Source organism: Chrysemys picta, chromosome 14, assembly GCF_011386835.1.
Source record: "Chrysemys picta bellii isolate R12L10 chromosome 14, ASM1138683v2, whole genome shotgun sequence".
Taxonomy (NCBI): Eukaryota; Metazoa; Chordata; order Testudines; family Emydidae; genus Chrysemys; species Chrysemys picta.
In genome coordinates this window covers 6,487,080-6,509,119 of record NC_088804.1, presented here as the reverse complement: position 1 = coordinate 6,509,119, position 22,040 = coordinate 6,487,080, and the positions used below count along the sequence as shown (strand labels likewise).

The window sequence follows — 22,040 nt, the reverse complement described above, 5'->3', positions numbered from 1 at the left end:
AGTGGCCATTCTTTGGCGGGGGATGGGGGGTTGAGAAATTTACAGTTTTGGCAGTGGAACAGCTGGAGGTTCCCATGTAAACAGACTGGCTGTTGCCTGAACCCCAGTTGGAGACGATTCTCAAAGAGAAGGAAAAAATATAAAAATGAGGAACAGAGGCCCCAAATCACTGCTCTCCCTTATCTCTATTCATGGCGTCAACAATGGTTGAAAGACAAAGGAAGCATCATTGAATTGAGGAACAGGTCCTGTGAGCATGTGGTGAGAAAAACCTTTGTGCTTCAAGTTCACTTAGGTAGTAGTTTGCGTTTTAGCTTTTATTTCTTTGCAACCAATTCTGACTTTTATGCCTCATTATTTGTAATCACTTAAAATTGATCTCTCTGTAGTTAATCAACTTGTATTATTGTTTTATCTGAACCAGCATGTGTTTGGATTGAAGTGTGGGGGGAAACTCCATTTGAGATAACAGGGTTTGTGCATATCACTTTGTTAATGAAATGATGGACTTTCTGTGAGCTTGTATTGTCCAGAAGGAAAGAGCAGGGCAATACAAGATGCACATTCCTGGGGACAAGTCTGGGACTGAGAATTTGCTGGTGTCGCTCTGTAATATAATTCAGGAGTGGCTGGCTAGAAGCACTCGTATCATTCAGCTGGGAGTGATTTTGCACGCTGGGGGCTGTGTGTGAACAGACCAGGAGTGGTGGTTCTCACAGTGAAGCAGTGTGAAAGGCACGCTGGGTTGGAGAACCGATAGGGCACAGCTGTTCAGCAATCCAGATTGTATCCTGGGTAATGTCGCGGCCACCCACTGTGATGTTGAGTCATGGGCTCGCACTCTGACTCCCTGGCCAAAGCAGCCCCCTTGTCGGGCTAAGCAATCCTTGCCCTGCAGTCAAGAGCGGAAGCCCAGCAGAGAATGAACTGGGCAAGGAGCAGGGTCTGATGCTGACAGAGCTGCTGAGCTGAGCACTGAGGGAGGGGGAGCCGAGGTGCCAGTGAGCCAGTATGCAAAGGACCCTTAAGAATCCTAGATTTTGTAGCCTCTTTTCCAGGTTGATCCTTTGGTTGGTCCCTTCTTTTGGTGATCTACCCCCTGTCCCCTCCCACCTCCACTCCTGCAAAGTACTTGAATCCACTGGATTTTAACAGCTCTGCCCTCCTGATGTTTCAGCAGGTTAAATCAGTCCCTCTCGAGCAGTGGTCTTAAGCAGGGGTACGCAGAGGTCTTCCAGGGGATACATCAATTCGTCCAGAGATTTGCCTAGTTTTACAACAGGCTACGTAAAAAGCACTAGCGAAGTCAGTCCAAACTAACATTTCATCCAGACCGTGACTTGGTTATACTGCTCTATATCTATATACTATACACTGGAATGCAAGTACAATCGTTCTATTCCAGTTGATGTATTTTGCTATTTATATGGTAACAGTGAGAAAGTCGGCCATTTTTCAGTATTAGTGGGCTGTGAAACTTTTGTATTTTGATGTTTGATTTTGTGAGCACGTAGTTTTTAAGTAAGTTGAAACTTGGGGGTACTCAAGACAAATCAGACTGCGGAAAGGGGTACAGTCGTCTGGAAAGGTTGAGAGCCATCGCTTTAGATGAGAGCAGGTACTACTCTGCATTGTCACAGCAAACAGAGAGGCGCCTATTCAAAATGCTCCGTGTGCTAAAGAACCAGTGCACGGGTGTCCTTACCTGTGTGGGTTTGTGCGTGAGCACGTTTTTCATGTCTCTGTGGGCATGTGTGTCTGTTTGCATGTAGGCATGTTCATGACCTTGTGGATCTGCATCTCTGTGAGCATTCTGATGCGTGCGTGCAGGTTAATGTACCTCCCTTTATGTGGGGCTGTATACATGCTTGTGCGTGTTTCCATCTCTGTGTTTGTGTGTTTCTGTGTGCATGCATATTAGCACATGTCCTTTTGTGTGAGTCTCTCTCTGTCATGGCAAGGAAGATGGAGGGCGTAGTGATGATCTGCAATGGTGTTGTTTCCCCCCCTCCCCCCATAAACGGTATTTTGAGCCAATTGGAGCATGAATAATTTTCTCAGCAGCCAATCGCTAAGCTCCTGGGTTCCATTTCAACAACTGCCTGCAATAAAAAAGAAGGAAAAATTCCCAAGCCAGAGCTGGTGGAGGGAGAAGGGGGCAATGGGAGGGGCTAATAAAGGGGATGGAGCTGATTTATAAATCAAAGCCGAGAGGCTGACTTCATACCCAGCCTGTCAGCTCTCCGCACTCAGGACGGGGAATCAGGAGGTGGGCCACTGGCACCAGCGCTACCTTCTCTCCCCTGAGGAATCTGCGCCGGACAAGCACCTCACGATGCCAGAGTGCTGGGACGGGGTAGGTACAGCCCCCACCTCTCCCCGGTGTCAGGCAGGGCTTTCCCAGGCGATAGCACCCACGATCCACACAGGATCTCTGCACCAGCCAGGGCTGCCTTTCACAAGCCAGCACAGGCAGTGGGGCCAAAGAAATCTCGTCTGCTTTCTAACGTGTGCATTTCCCCATCCTCCCCCCCGCCCCCGAATCACAAGCAGATTGCCGGGGTGCCCAGTCCCCAGGGTATTCGTCCCCACTGGGCTCAGGTGTTGCAGAGAGCCACCTTGGTCCTTGCAGCCCTGAGGGAAGGAAAATGAATGCAGGAGCTACAGCAGGGATGGGCATGTGTGTCTTTCTCCGGCTCGAGCGATCCGGTGTAGGGAAGCATGCCTGGAATCCCGGGGAGAGCCATGCCTGTGTCCTTCCCAGCTGGGATGCCTGTGTCCTGCGAGGTGGGCGGGATGGCTGCGGGGCGACGGAGGGCATTGCATGTCTTGTTGCGCGTATCAGCAGCCATCAAAGCCGAGCCCGCTCTGCAGGGACTGCAGTAGCAAATGACAACAACAGGCGCTGCTGGAGGGGGGTGAGCAGTGAGCGGGGGAGAGGGGCTCAGCACTGGAGCGGGTTTCGTGGCTAACCTTGTGCAGGCTGGAACATCGAGGCGAGAGGAGAGATGCGCAGGGCTGGGCTTGACGTGCTCCGCCGCAGTGTGATGGATCATCCCCGTGATCAGCAAACATACGTGGCGTCCTGTGATGAGACCCATGGTCAGTGATGTTTGCCCTGCACAGCCAGTGCCTGGATGGTGCTCCCCATATCGCCCACCTGGGCTCGATCTCTCTCCCCGTCGCAACAGCATCTGAGCACCTACGTTGGGCTAATTCGTGAGGCACTAGTGTCTCCCCCACCCCGACCATGTGTGTGCGAAGGGGCCCTTCTGCTCAGCCTAGGGGGATGCAGGGGGACCTGGGGCTTTGGGCTTAGGAACGCAGCGGTGTTTCTAGGCAGGGTGGAGCATGCATGAAGCTGCAGGGGGACGCTGAGGAAGGGGCAGGGAAGTTCTGCGCTGGAAGGAGCCGGGCCGGGGTAGAAATGTCTGGCGCTAGGGAACCGCGTGGCTGGAGAGGACTTCCTATTTTCAATCCATAAGGTGGGGGATGAGTGCTACTAGCATATGTGCTAACTCTTAGTGACGAGCTAGGGATAGCGAGGCACAGGGGTGCTGGCAGGTAGGTCTCAGAGCTGAGTGTCAGGACACCTGGGTTCGAATCCTTGCTCCGCCCTGTTCTGTGACCTTGGACAAGTCCCTTCTCTGCTTTGTGCCTCAGTTTCCCTGTCTGTAAAAGGGGGATCATGATCCTCCTGGGAGATCTGGGGCTGAGAAGTGGAATATAATTGCCGAGTGGAAGTAGGGATGGAAGTGGGGATGATATGCACTTGCCTCCCGGAGGGGTCGAGGACTCAGGACAAATGACACTTGCACAGAGACAAGCGGGTGGTCAGGACGGGGTGTGCAGGGGGCACTCGTGAGTCCTCTGGCCCCATTGAGACCTTGAGCAGCTGATCAGCCTCCTTTGGAGGACGGGCCAACCTTGGAGCAGGGATCCTGAGCATTTCGCCCTCTGTGGCTGATGGCTCTGATTCCCCTTTTCCTCCCTTCCAGAGCCATGGTCTGTCTGGGTGTAGATGGCTGTGCGTGTAACGCCGACCTCCCCTCTGCCTCGGCCCCTTTGGGAAGAGACGCGTTCTGCCTTGGCACGGGGAGGGCAAGCCAGCTGTCATCCTTGCCCCGGAGCCCGGAGGAGCAGGCGAAGCCCAAGGTGACCGGCTGGGAAGGGGGACATACTGGCTGAGCCAGAGAGCACAGCAGTTTGGTTAAGGTGAGGGCAGAGAGCTTTCCTAGCCAGACAGCCACTGGGTCCAGGTCAGCCGTGAGTTACCCTTGTGCAGTGTCAGTGAGTGCATGGACACCAGGGAGGACAGGATCGGGTCCCTTGCGTTAAAGCAAAAGGCACATCTGGCCAGCCTCCCCACGGGGTGTATTTCTATTAAAGCCAGCAAAGTGACACCGCTGGTGAATCTGGCCAGTCCTGGGAGTCCGGAGACACCGGCCGGGAGTCCAGATTAGGAGCCAAAGGGCCTTTAACTCACTGGGAGGGGACTCGTCCGAAAGGCACCGCTCTAAAAAATGGACAAAAGTAAGGCGCAGTCTCTAACCTGAGTACGTCCTTGAGAACACAGGCAGGGGGATGACATCACTGAGAGCCAGTCAGAGCTGAAACTGCATCCCAAAGCCACCCGTTCACAAAACAGCCGGAGAACAGTTTGAGGGGTTGGATTTTTTCTTTGTTGCAGCTAGAATTTTGTCAGGAACAGCTGAAGAGGGAGTGTTTTTTACAGGGTTAGAGCAGAGGACTGGGCGTCAGGACTTCTGGATCTTGTTGTCAATCCTGCCACTGAACTCTTGGGACACCTTGGACAAATCACTTAACTTCTGTGTACCTCAGTTTCCCTAGCGAGAATGATTCTTTTTACCTATCGGAGGCGGGGGAAGCCATGAAGTGTAGCTTATTCGAGCGTATAAAGTCCTTGGCGATCCTTGCCAAAGGGCTCGGTAGAAAAGCACAGGGTCACTGTGAAGTGTGTTGGAGAAATGCAGACTCTCCAGCCAGAACACTGCACAAAGCCGAGAGGTCAAGCAGAGAGCACACTAGCAATCCAGGCCGGTATTGCTAGGGGACATGTAAGCTGCATGTGCAAAACACCTGGCGTGCTTGAGCAAGGAGGGGATTGGCTTGCAGACGTGTCTGCGTGCATGGCCCTGGCTTGCGTGTACAGATCAGGTGTTTTGCATGTGGGAGTGCACTTTTGCACACATGCTCTCAAAACAGTGCAAGGAAGCGGGGCCAAGAGGTGGCTGCAGGAGGGGTGTTCTCAATGCCCCAAACAAAGTTTTGTGGCACCTAGAGGTCCTAGTCTGATCAGGGCCCTGTTGTTTTGGGTGCTGCACACATACTCCTGCTGTTCCTCTTCATCCTCCTAGCTAAGCTCTGAGTCAGAGGTCACGGCTTGAGAGCAGCTGTGGGTAAGGTGTCCATGCCACCTCCCCATCCCCATTCTCTAACACTGAGCAAAGCCCAGAAGCTCATCTCCAGAGAGGCCTTCTGACCCGTAAGTCACACCGTAGCGCTGGTGTGTGACGCTACACACCCACTGGGATGCTGAGACTCCCATGTGGCAAGCCAAGGGTGCCCAAGCATCCTGCCCTGTCCTGTTCCCACTAAGCCTCGGTGGCAAAATTCCCATTAACGTTCCCGTCTCCTAGTTTTTATGTATTTAACCGATTGGAATGAAAGCAAACCCTTCCATAAGCCGAATGCGATTTGGCTGAGAAAGATGGAACCTTGGACAGTTGCTGGATGGAACCGTCTGCTCCTGCAGGGCTGGGCATGCACCCCGGGGACAGCATCAGGCCCACAGGTTTTTGTGGTGGGGGATTTTTGCAAGCACACTGCTGTAAGCGTAGCGCTGCTGCTTTAAACCAGCAGGCCTGGGTCTCCGGGCATCGTTTTCCAGCCCCGCACATGTGACCCGTCCCGTTGCAGCTGCCGTTCTGGAAACCCTCATTTCTCATAAGCTTTTAAGACCCTGGGCCTGGTGGAGCTTTTCTTCCCTTCCAAGTAACCATGGGAACGTGGCCACTTTGGGCAGAGTGAATCCAACATGGCAGCCATGAGTGGGAGGGAGGGTGTGGAGGGGGCCGTGGGGGGAGGACATCCAGCAAGCCCTGGCCCCTGTGCTTTTAAAGGAATGGCGATGATGTGATGTATATTAGATCACTGATTTGGGAGATACTTTTGTGACTCCTTTGTGAGGCAAAATACACATTTCGGGGGGAAATACCCAAGGGCAAAGAAATACCATAGGCCCAATTTTCCTCTGCTCTGGTGCCTAGTTTTCGAGGTGCTGAGCACCCACCACCCCAGTCGAAGTCGACGGGTGCTGAAGTCCTGTGGCAGTGCCAGAAGTCTAAGTCAGGACTCAGACCTCCTGGCGCTAGGTGCTGTACAAACACACAGTCCCCCGCTTTGAAGATGTTGAAATCTCCTCACTGTGGGGAGTGACCCCTTGGCTGAGATTAAGAGCAGGCTCAGGCTCTGTTGACAAAAGGAGCAAACCCCTCCACCCCAGAGCTTCGTGACAGAGGGGCGGGCAGACCTGTAACACTGGGCATGGGGTGGAAGCAAGGATCAGAGAGAGAGATGTTGTGGAATGATTAGTTGAAACTCCTCCCCTTGCACCCAATGCCCCTCACCCCGGCTGAGTGACTCGACCAGTCCTGGGAAGCCGCCAGAGCCTGATTCTTTTTAACTGTTGCTCTCTGAGCCCCAAAGGGCAGGTCTGGGCAGCATGGCCGCGCTTGAAGCAGCAATGAAAGGCTGGCTCCATCAAGAAGGCTCCCCGTGTCCATCCCGGAGCCCAGGCCTGCGTTCCCTGGAATGCAACCAATGATTCTCACCCGGCCAGGCGCACTGTGCAGTCGGGATCTTCTGCATGGAGATACCCACATGGCTGGGATCACGGGCAGGTGCCCAGAGGGGGACTCAAGCTGGGGATGTAACGCCCTCGGCCTAATACGGTGGCATCCCTACCCCCTCACTGATGGGAGTGAGAATGTACGGGGGGCGGGGGGGGTTCACTGAGAATGGAAGAGGGAGCCCTGAAGTCTGGGGACTTCTGATCGATCTGTCTTAGGGTTTTATACTGCTGCCCGTCAGCGCGGAGCTGTAACATCAACAGCAGCAGCGAAGTCCCGAGTGGACCTTAGATTTCAGGTCAACCCACTAGAACTGGAAAGTCCAGATCCAGATTTGGACTGAGGTTTCGACCCCCCACCGCTGGTGTGGTGTGGATGTGTGGGTGTTGGCTTGGGTCCCCTCTTTAATCCTATTATATGTGAGTGCTCGGTGCTACAGGGCGTTCACCAATCAGACACCGCAGCTGTGCAAGGGGATGGTTCTCAGCAGTGGGGGGAATTAACACCATTCTCCCCTACAAAAAGGGAAGGCATCATGGAAAAGATCAGGTTCCCCGGGAAGATGGGTCTGACGGCACAGCAGCGGAATAGCTCTGATACAGCGGATGGAGGTTTGGCCAGAGATGTCCTCGCTTTCCGCTGCTGTGGACAAAGCTCCCTTATGCACCCTCGTTTACCCCTCGGATGGTGCGCCTCTCTGATGCGCTTTACTGGGGACTAAACTAAAGAAGCGAACGCCGTAGATCAAAATCCTGGGGCTGGTTGCCTCCCTCCTGTTTGTTCCAGCGCATTGCAGAGCTCCGAGCTCCCGCTCCCTTTTGGTGCATGCTGCAGTACTGCCAAGCCTCCATTAATCCCTGCCCCGAATCAATACTCCAGTCAAGAAAGCAATCCCATCAGAGCAGGCAGCTGGAACATGGCTCCTAACAGGGCAAGTGGGAGCTGGCAAGCAGACCCAACTGGGTCTGTGCCCTGGATCTGACTGGGCCGGGAACTGGAACGAATGCTGAGCAGGGAGGCCAGGCAGCTTAGGGGGTGGAGAAGGAGAACAGAGCGGCATGTACTGGGACGCTGTCCCCTCGCTGCTGCGGTCCTGGGAAGGACAAGGGCCAGCTTTGTTCGGAGGAGTAGGATTCAGCCATTTCAGCAGCCGTGCAGCGGAGCTGGGAGACGGAGCAGCAGATGGTGCAGTATGAAAAGCTCAGGGTGTCGTCTGGCTTGTAAACCATTCAAGTGATTCTTTGTCTGACAAGGGCTCCCCCTCCACAGCAAGACAGATTAGGGTCAAGGGCTCTTTCTGAGGGAGAACCTGGAATTAGAGCGTCTCTAGCTCCTGTTGATTGTGATTGAGCAGGGCCAGGGCTCACTGCATCCTTTAGCATCGTGGCTTATTGGGGTGTAGCTTCCTGTTTTAACCCCACGGTCCGTGTTGTGCTATTCCATTCCCATCCTCCCACCCGCTCACCCCCGTCCCGTGCTGGGAATGATTCTTTCTTCCTAGCAGGCGCCATTGTCTCCAGTGAGAATGATGTTCTCGAACACTAGAGTTCTTGCTGATTCTGGCTGCAGATCCTGTTCACTAATTGCCCTAGTTTTCGTTAAAAGGGAACATTGATGTCCTGAGCCCGGCATCCTGCCCTGGAATCTGGCAGCTTTCCAGTCCTCTGGGAAAACCCCTGCCATGGCCAGTTTGCAGCCCCGGCACGGGCGGTCTTGATGTTGTTTCCGGACATGTGCCTGTGACCCAAAAACCCAGAGAGGCTTGGCGTGGCTGCGCTGAATCTGTCCTCCTGCCAGTGCTGCCGCCTCTCTGGTTATAGCACTGGGTACCGACGGGGGCGCAGGAGCTGGAGGAAGGTGCGGAAAAACCTGCCTGTTCCAGCCAATAACAACAGAGGCTGTCTGCGATTGGCTGCTTACAGTATCCTCCTCCTCCAATAGGCAGGAATGGAGTGTTTTGATTGGCTGGCAAGGAGATCATGGTGCAGGTGCGACTGGCAATTTTCAAGGGCAAGGGAAGTGGCAGCCCTGACCAGCTTAATGCCAGCCCAGAGGGACCACCACTAGGCAGGAGCATATGCCAACCTCTAACGAATGGGGAGAAGTGTTCCCTGGGGCAGGGGGGCCCGTAACTGCTGCTGTGGGGATTCTGGTGCCACCGCTGGAGATTGGGGGGGGGGGGGCTGGAGTGGGTGGAGCTGAGCAGGGCTGTGACCCAGTCTGGCAGTCTCCATGCGAAAGGGCATTTCAGACGTGTAGCGGTGTGGGACTCACCCCTGCGGCGCCTCCTGCTGGTCGTCTCTGGGAATTAGCTCTTCGACCCAGGAGCGCCCTCTGCAGGCTGGTGTCCTGCTCGTCGCTTGGCCCCCGTGTCCCTCCCGGACCCGGTGCCCTGTTCTCTGGGTGCTGCCCCCTGGCAGTAACCCCTCAGTCTTAGGGTTTCCCCTCCCCAGGGAACCCCCACCCACTATCCCCACCTTGCCTCAGTATAAGGCTACTGTCAGTCATCGTCTAGCCCCACGCCCTGGGGCAGACTGCAGTATTAGCCACTCATCACTGGCAAGGAGGGTTTGGACCTGCTGCCTTGGCCTACCCCTGGGCTGCCCTCTGCAACCCCCCAGTACCCCTTGGCCTTCTGTTAGGCCGCAGCCTGGGGCTTTCCAGACTGGAGCTCCCCAACTCCTCAGCCTTTCCCCAGCCCTGCTCCACTCAGGTACCCTGTCTCTAGCTCCCTGCAGCCAGGCCCTTCTCTCTCTGAATGCAGAGAGAGACTACTACTGAGCTCCTGGCTCCCAGCCTCATATAGGGCCAGTTGGACCCAGTTGGGTGTGGCCCCAGCTGCCTGCTTCCTCCCAATCAGCCCAGGCCTCTTGCCCTTCCACAGCCCTCCTCCAGGGCTGTTTTAAACCCCTCAGGGCAGGAGTGGGTAACCACCCCGCTACAGGACACCATAGCCCATTCAGTTGAGACAGACAGCGTGCCAGGCGCAATGGGGTCTGTGAGATGGACACCTAAGCTCGACTGAGATTCCCCAGCTCATTCCACAGCAGAAACCTCAGTGATCGTGATGGCTGATTTAGGCCTGGTTTGAACCAGTGACCTAGGGATAAAGGGTCCCGTAATCGTCCTCTCTCTCTCTCTCTCCTAACTCTGTGCTCATCATCACTATAGTATCTGAGCAGCTCATCTCCCGGTGTTGGTTCCTCTCTTCGGAGGCCTCTATGTCCGCCATGACTTTAGGATCCTCCTCACCCTGCACCATGCCCTCCCACTGGAATGAGGGAACTGTCAACCTCCAGCGTGAGACATGAGGGAGCAGGAAACAGGGCTGTCCCAGCCCTCGGCTCAGCACCGTGGGACTCCCTCGTGGTGGAGATTAGAATGATCACGACCCATAGCACCTTCCTAGCGCAAAGGCCCAGCCTTCCCTCAGCAACAGAAACATCCCTATCAATGGAGCAGGAAAGGAGTGACTGCGACGTTACCCAGGGTTGGGCGGCACCTCACCACCACCTGCCCTGAGCAACAGGAAGTCTTGTCTGTGCCTGCTCTGGGTCAGCTCCCTGACACCAGCAGCCTCTTTGCAGGCCTCTCTGTCTCCGTGCAGGTGGCAAGAGGTACACATCAACCCCTGAGTGTTCGCGTGTTCCCTGTATAGTCCAGCCCCTTGTCCACTGGACACTCACAGAACTACCAGGCCTGCTCTTCCCAAAGGAACACCTCTCAGGACCAGCACTTGGCTTACCCCTACAGCACTGAGATAGCGCAAAAACAAGAATAAATTGATCATCGAAGCTCAGAGATTCACGTGATAGTGAGTAAGAACATTGGGAACAAGTGGTTACGTACAGAACAGAATCATAACACGCTTTCTAGAGCCTAAACTTAACTAACCCATTCTCCCCTGTCTATTTATTGACCCAAAGTTCTCTTCAGCATTCTCAGCCATGCCTGGTTGAGACTCCTCTTCCATGAAGTAAAACCTGCTGCCCATTTACTTGCTAGGAGAAGGAAGACAGGTTGTCATCTTTGTTCCTCAGATACTCTAGAGCAAACCTTGGATGTGTACCTCAAGAAAAGCCCTCTCCCCCACCCCCTGCAGTGTTTACTTGTAATTTTCTCGCTTTGAAATTCTTACAATCCTTCATTACCGGTCGGTTCAGACAGGTGAGAGGAGAACCATTGTGAAACATACAGTACTTAATTTATACGTCAAGAGCCAGCTAGATAAATATTTCTTATCTGAAAGAGAGCCTGCTTTTCACTTTCGCTGGTGACCAGTCCCCAGACACGCTCCAAGAACTCAATTTTCAGTATACATCCGTAACTCCTTACGCAGCGTCCGTATGTGGGTTTCGCGGCAATGTTGGTGACCAGTGTGACATCGGCTTTCATTTGAGACGTCACGTGACGTTTATTGGTGAACTATAATGTACATACCCGACCCAAGAGATCCCGGCAACCTCTCTGCACCCCTTTGCTGCTTGCCGGTTCTCATTAAGAGGTTCCTGGATCACATCAGACCCTTTGGGGTCTTTAACTTGTCAGGCACGTGGATATCATGCTGTTGAGTCAATTATAATTGTCTGGACAATTGTCCCGTTATTGTCACTAAAAACCACTCCGAGTCCGGTCCCTGTCATCTTCCCAGATCTCTCGTATCTGCTGTCAAGCTAGTGAATTGGCGCTAGATTTGCTTGTCTGCAATTCAGTGTGTGTCTCAGCATTGCTGTGATGACCCTCCCTTCGCCGGATTCTCAGCTGATGTAAATTAACCTATGGTGATTTCCACCATCTGAGGATTTGAGCCCTGTTTCTCTGCGACTGTTCAGCTGCTAATTCAAGAAGCTTAATGGGGCAGGACGACATTTCCCTGTGTACCCACTTCGGATCTTCCCATTTCATTAGGGCTGCTGGTAAATGCTAGAACTGCAGCATAGAGACCGACATTGGCGTCCCAAGGCTGCCTTGTCATGCCTTTAACTCTCTGATGGTTTAGGAAGGAGGGTTGATTAATTAGTTAGGTGATTAATTTATGTGAAGTTGCCACTACTCTCTGGAGTGTCAAGAAATCTGTGCTAATAAGAGCCTAATGAAGTTGACATTTACAGGAAGGATTGTGCATTTTATGGGTGCCAGGAGCTGCCACGGTCTTACTGTGTGACCAGGGGCAAGTCACTGTCCCTTGCTGAGCCTCAGTTTCCCCATCTGTAAAGAGATCATGATGATTGTCTCATTGAGGTGTTGTAAAGCTTAATTCACAAATGGGGGAAAGGCACCCCATGCAGAGGGGGTTTAAATAGGGATTTAGTAGGATTTAAATGGTTCGGGTGGTTTTGTGCCAGCCTTCACCATGGGGTGAACATCACCCTAATGTTTCTCAAGAGCTTTGATGTCCTTGGATGGAATAGATCCTAGAAGGGCAAAGGATTATTTTTGGGTTGCCTCTTTCATACACATTATGGGCCTGCTGCTATTTAAGTCAATGAGAATGACGGATCCCTGTATCCTGATGGCTTCATCTAGTTAAATAAGAGGAGCGGGTGAAATGCAGTGATTTGTGTGGAATTGCTGTGTGTGTGTGTGTGTGTGTGTGTGTGTGTGTAATGAAAGGTGGCAAATTCAAATCTGATGAAAGGAAATCCTTTTTCACACAACACACAATTAGCCTGTGGAACTCACTGCCACTGGATGTCATTGAGGCCGAGAATTTAGCAAGATTCCAAAAAGGGATTGAACAGTAGTATAGATAACGAGAATAGTCAAGAATTAATGATGATACACATGGTGGAAGGGATTAAACCTCGTTCTTCAGAACTTCATTCAGGGTCTAATTATTAGAGATCAATGTGCAGGGGCAGATTATCCCACATCTCTTCACTGCAAGATTCTTGTGCCTTCCTCTGAAGTATCGGGTTCTGTCCGCTGTCAGAACAGAACACTAGGCTAGATATCTCAGGTCTGCTCCAGTCTGGCAATTCATTGGCTCCTAATCTTTGGGACATACTTCAAGACCTTCCTGGGTCTGGAAGACAGCAGGACAGCCCTGTCTAATCTGCTCTAGATCCACATCTGGCCTTTTAAAAATGCAAAATGGCAGCAAGGCAAATCCGTGTTACTATAATCCAGAGCCTCCTGCCAGTGGGGGATATCTGGTATGGTTTTGGATACTTTGTCTGTCCCATTGCTCGCGCCAGTTGGGTATTTGTGCATGTAAATGACCGCGTGTGTTTCCAGTTGGTGATCTGGGTGTGAGTCACGTATGCAGATGAGGTGGTGGATTTGGGACGTGGCTGTTAAAAATCCATCGCCCCTTTTCTATCTTTGGGAAGGATGTGGGGGGCATTTGTGTCGATCGGCTCCAATGCCATGAAAATGGTTGCAGCATTTATGAGCATTTATGGGAGTCAGTTTGGGGAACGTCTGTAGGAGGGAAGAGTTGACAGGAGCGTGCGTGTGAGCACATGCATTGGTATACGTGTGAGGGTACACCTGTTTGGCAGAGTGGGCACCAGAAGTGTGCTAGCGTGCTGCGTGTCAGTGCGTGAGAGTGAACATGTGTGCTGTGTGTGTGAAAAGACTTGTGTGCATGGCAGCGTACACACGTGTGATGCTGTCAGTGACAGGTGTGTATCTGTTGCAGGCAGAGTGTGTCTCTAGTGATTGCTGTCACTGGTTATTTTCATCCCAGCATGATTCATGGCCAGGCTTGCATGGCTCTGTTAGTGGGAGAGCTGGTGAGGGCAGGCGTTGCCCGGTAGAACTTTGTTATTGGTCTCCTCTTTTCTGGGTAATAGGGTGACCACAGGGAGGGGCGACATGTAACCCTGTCTCTTCTCTCTCTCTTCCAGGAGCATGATATCGAGACCCCATACGGGCTGCTGCATGTGGTCATTCGGGGGTCCCCAAAGGGAAATCGCCCGGCCATCCTGACCTACCATGATGTTGGACTCAACCGTAAGTGTCACCCTTCCATCCTGGTCACCGGCTGCTACCATGTAGGTTTTCTGAGCACAGCCCCAGCGGAGAGCAGCGAGGTTCTATTTTGTACAGCCCTCAACCCTGGCCCTGCCTGCCGTGCAAGGGTGAATTCCATTGAATAACACTGAGTTCCTGTTCAAAAAACTGAACAGAGGAATTTTAAAGGGCCAAGACTGTAGCTGTGAGTCCAAGTGAATGTTCGTAAAGCACCTGGGATGAAAGGGAAAGCATGTATTTTACTTATTATCTATCTATCTAGGTATGTATATGGTCCTCAGCCCTGCAATAGCTGAGCACCTCTTAATCCTGAATAGATTTTATCCTCACAACACTCCTGTGAGGTAGGGAAGGGCTTTATCCCCATTTTGCAGAGTAGGGACCAAGTCAGAGTGGTATTGCCTAGGAGTTAAAGCACTGGAATGGGAGTTGGGAGACCTGGGTTGGGTTCCCAACTCTGCCACTGGCCTGCTGGGTGACTTTGGGCAAGTCACTTTCCCGTGTGTGTGCCTCCCTTTCCCCATCTGTGAAATGGGCATAATGAGACTGACCTCCTTTGTAAAATGCTTTGAGATCTATAGATGAAAAGTGCCATATCAGAACTAGCTATAATTATTAAGTGATTTGCCTAAGGTCACACAAAGGGTACATCTATGCTGCAAAAATAACCCATGGCAGTGAGTCTGAGCCTGGATCAACTGACTCGCACTCACGCTGTAGGGCTAAAAATAGCAGCATAGACATTCCCACTGGGGCTGGAGCCCGGACTCTGAGACACACCTCCTTCGCCGGTTTCAGCACCCTAGTGGGAACGTCTACACTGCTATATTTAGCTCCGTAGTGTGAGTCTCAGGACCTGAGTCAGTTAATCTGGGTTGTGAGACTTGCTGCCGTGGGGGGGGGGGGGGGGGGGGAGGTTTGCAGCATATACGCAGCCAAAGAGTCTGGCTGAGACATGGTCTTTTGAGTCCCAATCCAGCCCCCTACCCACCAACCTGTCCTTCCTATCCCATCGCCGTCTCCTGGTGAATTGATTATTTTTACATGCGTCTGACGAAGTGGGTATTCACCCACGAAAGCTTATGCTCCAATACGTCCGTTAGTCTATAAGGTGCCACAGGACTCTGCCACTTTTTACAGATCCAGACTAACGGCTACCCCTCTGATACTTGATTATTTTTGATTACACCAAGATGGAATTGTCTCCAGTACACAGTCCCTGATACAAAATTGTATTAACGCAATTCCCCAAACCGGAGTGTGTGTGAAATCCAGGTTCCATTGAAGTCAATGGGAGTTTTGCCATTGACTACAGTGGGGCCAGCATCATCACTTTATGGTCATCGAGCAGTATCTACGGACTATGTTAATGGCTGTAGTCTGATTGGCAGCTGTGATTAATTAATCAGATTACATGGATTTGCATAAGCACCATACAGGGGTTTCTCAAACTGTGAATACGTAACTGAGATCTTCCAAGCTGCAGCTGGCAGCAGGGATGCCAGCTCAGCTCAGATTGATTTTCTCCTCTCACACTGACATCCCGGGGAGCTTTGCCAACGAGGTCAGAGGCTGCAGGATAGACCCTCATGCCTGTCCTCTAGCTTTGCTGCAATCCCTACAGCCTGCCACAGCTCCTGTCCCTACAACAGCTGCTGTTTTTTACCTTCCGAGAGACTTCAAGCCCTTCCCATCCAATTCCATTGTGAAACAAAGTAGCAACACCAAAGGGTTGCATCCATTCTGGGGAGGGTAAGCCTTGCTGAGTATAATTATGACTCAGCAATAATCATATCTGGGTAGGGAGCCCTGAGGATTTCAAAGTAGGGTTGGGTGATTAATAGATTTTCAGTTCTCTGGCACTTTTGAAAACCTGGGGGGGGGGGGAATTTTGTTGCGGGTTGAACCAAAACCAAACTTTTTTGAAATGCTTGCCGAATCAGAAAGTTGAAAGCCGTTTTTTTCGGGGTCAGAGAGTTTTGATTTTGTCCAAACAAAATGTTTTGCACATTTCAGTATTGACCCTTTTAAAACATTTTTGACTTTTTTTTTTTTAATTAAGGGAAATCTTGAACTGAAAAATCAAGAAGTTTTGTTTTTAAAAATGTTGAAACTAGCCTTTTTGGTTTTTCCACACTTTAGGGGGGCGGGGGGGGTTCAGCTGAAACCATTCGGCAAATCCAACACAAATCTGTGAAACATTTTGGTGCCCTGAATCTGCATTTTTTTTGCTGAAAAAAAGTTTTGGTTGAAAAATCTTGCCCGGCTCTACTGCAGAATTAACCCAGGATAGAATTATTGCCTCCTAGACAGTGAAGACCCTCCAAAGTTGCTGTTAAAATAAAATAGTACGTGGTGATTGCAATAGGCCGAGTACAGAGGAGCCCAAATCCCAAACTGGCAGATGACGTTTTGTGTAGGATTCTAAAATCCAAAATCTCTGAGCACATTCATATTGGATTATGTGAGACACTTGTATATTTAAAAATCGCCATCTGGCTTCTTCAAAATATATTCAACTAAGAATGGTCGTTTAAACCACAGCATGCAGCTGTTGGGTAATCACATGGCATTTTCCTTACCTTATAATAAATCTGTTCATCCTAAATGAAACGGCTGTTGAGTGAGCCCTGCTTTGACAAAGGGAATTTCACACTGCAGTTAATTGGAAGCAAGTGAATATTGATATTAAACTCCTCCATGCCCCCTTCTATCTAGACGTGCTGGTGGCTGCAGTGTGGTGAATGCTGCCTTCCGGGACGGGATGTGCCAGCTAGTTTGAAACGGTTCCGATTCTGCTACCACTTCTATGGGTGTAAATCAGTAGTACTTCTCGCACACTAACACAGTCCCACAGCTTGCAGAAAGCAATGCCTGCCTCCGGCCTGCGGACTACAACAGGGAGGAGGTTAGAGGAGAGGTGGAGGGAGGTCTGATACGCCTGCCTCGTTTTTTGCCCAGTACAACAGCGCAGAGCTGGCAAACGTGATTTGATGTGACCATGAGACATGAGGAACAAGGCTGTGCCGAATCAACCAGCTAGTGTTTAAAAGCGTTTGCCCCTCCCAGGCCCAAGCAGTGGGGGATTCGAGGGCAGACAAAGGGACCCGGTCAAGATCAGCCTGTGTCTTGGCTTGTGGGGCCCATGCGTGCATCACACTCTCTTTCCCTTCTCCTCCCCGCCCACTCCAGTCTTGTGAGCAGCCTAGCACCAAAAGCGATCCCCTGCCCGGGGCGCTCACGCCAGCACAGCAGATGGGCCGGGCGAAAGGACAGTGGGACGCAGGCAGCCAGCCAATGCAAACCAGCCCAACGCCCAATGCTGCTGGGTTGCCGGAGGGGAGCTGGATGGTTGGTCAGCTGTGAATTCAGTGCCGGCAAAGAGTGCTGGGTTGGGGAGTGGAGTCCTGACCCTCTGGGGAGAATGTGGGAGAGTCTCCATGACCCGTTTTGTTCTTGGCCCGGCTGCTATGATGGCAATCCCAGTATACACAGCTGTGGCCTCCGAGCTGGCCTGAGACTGACCTCTCCCGAAGGCCGTGGAACAGCCAGTAGGTCGGAATAGCCTTGGGTTCGCGACAGCCTGGGTCATGTTCAAACCACTGGCCTAGAGCTGGAGGCTGTGATGTTTGCTGCCCGTCCCGTCCGCTCCACCCCAGCTGCTTGGAGGAGCCCAGAGGTTTGTTCTTTCCCCCTAGGATCCCGGTGTGAATGTTTTCAGGGGCATTGGTGGGTTGTGTTCAGTTCTGTGGCCCGGCAAGGCCTCCCTAAGAAGCTGTGGGCCCGGACACGGCAAGCCAGCTCTGGTTTTAATCGGGCTTTCTCCTCAGACAGGTGAGGGCTGGGAGTAAAGGGGGAATCTTGTATCGCTCACCCTGGAGCTGAGAGGGGAACATTGATGGGATCCAAAGGGAGCCCTGCCCAGAGATGGGCGTCTCTCCTGTCCTCCTTGCTCAGCTGTGACGAGCCCAAGGCTGGGCTCTCCTGGGCACAGTGGGAGGGGGGAAGAGTTCCTAAGTGATGGGGGCTTTGGGACCTTCCCGGTGGCTTCCCCTCGGGATGGGACATTCACCAAAGGCCTGCCTGGGTATGAAAGCAGCCCCTGCTGTTTCCCAGAAGCTGGCTGGGGCTGTGTGGAGGGAGGAGGACTGGATGGGAGCAGAGTGGATATCACCTGATCGCAGGCTGGAGGCAAGCTGCTGCTGTGGGAAGGTCACCTTGGAAGCACTGCAGAGGGGGGAAGGGAACAGCTCGCAGAGAGAGGGGGGGATGGGAACAAGCTTAACCAGCCCCTGTGAGACGGGCATTCCCAGGGGCCAGGTAAGTGAGGCTTACAACAGTTAGGGGATGAGAGTTTTGAAAGAGCCCGGGGGTGTTAGGAGCACAAGCTCAGCCCAATAGCATTTTGGTGGGACGTGTTCACCCAAGTCACTTAGATGCTTTGGAAAATCCCACGCCACGGGCCCAGTTTTGAAATGTGCGTGCCTGTAATTAGACATCCAAATGACTAGCCCAGGGGTCGGCAACCTTTCAGAAGTGGTGTGCCGAGTCTTCACTTACTCACTCTAATTTAAGGTTCCGCGTGCCAGTAATACATTTTAACGTTTTTAGAAGGTCTCTTTCTATAAGTCTTTAAAATATAACTGAACTATTGTTGTATGGAAAGTAAATAAGGTTTTTAAAATATTTAAGAAGCTTCATTTAAAATTAAATTAAAATGCAGAGCCCCCCGGACCGGTGGCCAGTGTGCGTGCCATTGAAAATCAGCTCGTGTGCCGCCTTCGGCATGCGTGCCATAGGTTGCCTATCCCTGGACTAGACAGACCCCACGAAGAGTGGTTTGATTCTCAGTGCCACGAAGCTTTGCAGATGCTCGGCTGCTCTGAAAATCAGACCATTTATGTAGGTGCCTGATTTTTGGCCCCCAAGTTTGAACATGTTGGCCTTGCTGACTTGCCCAAGTCCACATGGGAAGTCAGTGGCAGAGCCGTGAGTAGAAACCAGGAATCCTGACTCTCAGACCTGTGTGCTAACCACTAGACCACATTGTCTCCCCTAGCGGTGGGTAAGTAAAGCATAGCAGGGAAAGCCACACGAGATGTTGAGAAGAGAACAGGCCTGATTCTGATCTCGTTTACCCCAGTGTGAATCAGGAGTAACACCCTTGATGTCAGCAGTGTTAGTGTGGGGCAGGTGTGAAAGGCGAGTCAGGCCCATCCAGGAGTCAGATACCTGGGATACCACATCTGCTCTGCACCTCAGAGCCTGGCTAGATATTGAGAGCAGCAGCTGATGGCCAGGATTTGTCTCTCGGCGTTTGTCTCTCCATGTGTTTGTTTTCTTTAGCCTTCATCTCGATTAAATGTCGGCTTGGCAGAATGCCATTTTTATGGTTTTATCATTTCGACGGATAGTGTCGATGTTTATTCTTAAGAATTTTTAAACAAATTTTTTGATTTGCATTGTCACCGTTGCAGGAAATTATGAATGGGCTGAACAATGGGGGGGGGGGCAGACAATTCATTACAGTAACACATCAAAATATCCCAAGTGTAACTGTCCTGTTCGCAGGCAGCATTTTTCTCACTTTGCCAGTCTGTCCATTTCTATCCGGATCGACGGGAATATTTTCATTGGTTTGCGCATGGACGGTGAAATGGACGGTTTACCGGCATTTACTGCTAAAAATGGAATCATTCCATGCCTAATGAAAGGGTTGCTGATGTTTTGCCTCTGATCTTTTTTCCCCTTTGTCCTTTGGACTCTGACCCCTTCCTCCCCCCTGACCGTGTGCAGACAAGCTGTGCTTCAACACATTCTTCAATTTCGAGGACATGCAGGAGATCACCAAGCACTTTGTGGTGTGTCACGTGGATGCACCAGGGCAGCAGGCCGGAGCGTCGCAGTTCCCACAGGGGTAGGTACCCGAGCCCTGCCAGCCTGTCTGGAATGCTGCTCATGGAGGAGCCCAGCTTTTCATGCTCAGGGTCTCGGTCTGATTTCCCGGCTCCTTCCCCTGGTTCATAAGGTGGGTTCTCCTGCCGGGAACGTCCAGCCTGTACCAGCTGCTAGGAGGCGCTGCAGAGCAACGCACTTGGGACTCTGCCTCCCTCATCCTGGGCCCAACAGAGCATCCCGTTTCTGAAGGGGAGTCAGGTTCCTCACCCCCTAGAAGGGCCGGGATCATGGGGACGTCCTCCTCCCAAGCACATCAGCACTGCTCCTAGCGTAGCCATAGGAAGAGGGCTGTGCCAGGCCGAGGGGCTGGAAGGGGGACCAGTGGGTTCCTGGGCATGGCCCACACCCTGGGAGGGGAGGAATAGGAAGGGGATGGCTGTGTCTGTCCCAGAGGGGGGAAGGAAAGGGCTGGGCTGTGCCCTGCTCTGGGAGGGAGGGAGGGGCTAGGCAGTGCGGAGTGGGAGGGGAAGGGCTGTCCCTCCCTGGAGAGCTGTGTAGGTGCCCAGAGCCTCTCCCAGCCCTGGCCTGAGCTCTCCTGGCCCCAAGACCTGGGCTCCCCCTGTATGGGCACTTTGGGGCCTTGCCCCAACTCTGCTTTTCTCACTGTGTGTCCGTCATGCCCCCAGGTACCAGTTTCCATCCATGGACCAGTTGGCTGCCATGCTCCCTAGTGTGGTCCAGCATTTCGGGTAAGTGTCAGGGGCCTGTGACCTCGTGGCGTGGGGCCAGCAGGGAGGGGTGGGATGCCAAGAAAAATGCCAGGGGCAGGCAGGGGGCGTAGGGAGGTAGAAACCATAATGTAGCATTTGGGATGCACAAGTGATGCAGGGTTGGGCCTGGCTGAAAAACGGGGATCAAAGCACCCCCGCCTGCACTGCACCACTGACCTAAGAACACCGGGTCACTAGGGGTTCCAGGCTTCACAGCCTGTTCCCTGCTCTCCTGCTCTGTCCACTTGGCTGGAGCTGAGAACAGTCAGCGCTTCGGCCATGGCTCGGCGACCCCCTGGTGAGACAGGTCAATCCCCTCCACGCCCTGGGAGAGCCGTGCGGAGTCACCTCAGAGCCAAAAGAGACTCCCGCTCTTTGTCCCCTGCTAGTGGTTTCTGCTGTCACCTTCACGGCACGGAATAAGGGAAGCTGCTTCCTCCATTTCCGGGGCCTGGAACTGCACCCCAGGGCCTGTCCCCTCTGGCCCATGGGTCTGACTCCAGCCCAGGTCAGTAGTAAGCAGCTGATCGGTGCCCTGTGGGGAACAAATTGGGAGGTCTCCAGTTCCCACTTCACCAAAGCCACCCTGATGTCTGGCTCTAGCTGGCTTCCTTCAGAGCCCCACTCATCAGGGAATAGCCAAGGGGACTGAACACCTGTCTCACCCCGAGGTGAGGGGCACGTTGGCGGAGCAGTGTGTGAGGGGGTTAGCATGGCAGTTGGCCAGGTTCCGTGGGCAGCAGCCTTCTCGTTCCGAGGTGCAGTGCCAGCCCTCAGGCTGGATTTCGCGGCTCAGGATGATGCTGCGGTGACAGTCACAGGATGCTCATATTCCCTACCCATCTGGCCTTGATTTTACGGGCTCTGTTAATCAGACGCTGCCATTAAAGCGAGAGAGGGAAGACGGGCGGCAGGTTTATTAACAGACGAGAAGGAATGTCGTGTATAGCTGTTTCTGGTGGCTTCTAAGACACAGAACATGGTGAGCACTATCAGAGGGCTCACAACCTATTTAAAGGGATGCTACCCAATTCCTATACGCTACGAGGAACTCTGTTTGCACAGGGTTTGAGAGCCAGGAAAGGAGCCCAGGATGTGGAGACCCGGCCAGGGCTCTATGGGAATGTCTCCCAGGTACCGCCTCCTCTTGCCTCGGCCCCATTTCCCTCTCTCTCTGCTGCTCCGGGTGCCTTACCTAGAGGCTCCTTAAAAAGCCAGACTGGCCTAGCAAGGACTATTGGGAGCTGCACAGGGACACTTCTGTCTCTGTTTCTCAGGTTCAAGTACGTGATCGGAATCGGCGTGGGAGCAGGAGCCTATGTCCTGGCCAAGTTTGCTGTAAGTGAGCCCTGGCTGGGAGCGTTCTGCAGTGACCCAGGGTCTGATAGAGCAGGGCAGGTGTGACCCACTTCCGAGGGAGGTCACGGGGCAGAGGGAGAGCTGCTCCGTTTGCACCAGCGGGAGCTTTCTCAGGGCATGGGGCTCGGTCCTGGGTGGAAGGAGTTGCAGTAATCAAGCCTGA

General features: G+C 52.7%; 1 protein-coding gene across 5 annotated transcripts in view; it reads left to right on the top strand.

Moving 5' to 3' along the window:
- NDRG4 (NDRG family member 4) overlaps positions 1-22,040 on the top strand; it is an 85,152-nt gene that overhangs the window by 44,562 nt on the left and 18,550 nt on the right. For 3 of the 5 annotated variants that reach the window (XM_005309514.5, XM_005309513.5, XM_005309515.5), the window contains exons 4-7: positions 13,724-13,829; positions 19,647-19,767; positions 20,435-20,497; positions 21,796-21,856. In XM_005309514.5, the coding sequence (XP_005309571.1) occupies positions 13,724-13,829; positions 19,647-19,767; positions 20,435-20,497; positions 21,796-21,856 (351 nt within the window). Of the gene's footprint in view, positions 1-2,088; positions 2,357-13,723; positions 13,830-19,646; positions 19,768-20,434; positions 20,498-21,795; positions 21,857-22,040 lie in introns of those variants that run through there. The other 2 variants (XM_065566838.1, XM_005309516.5) reach the window with 2 other exon arrangements.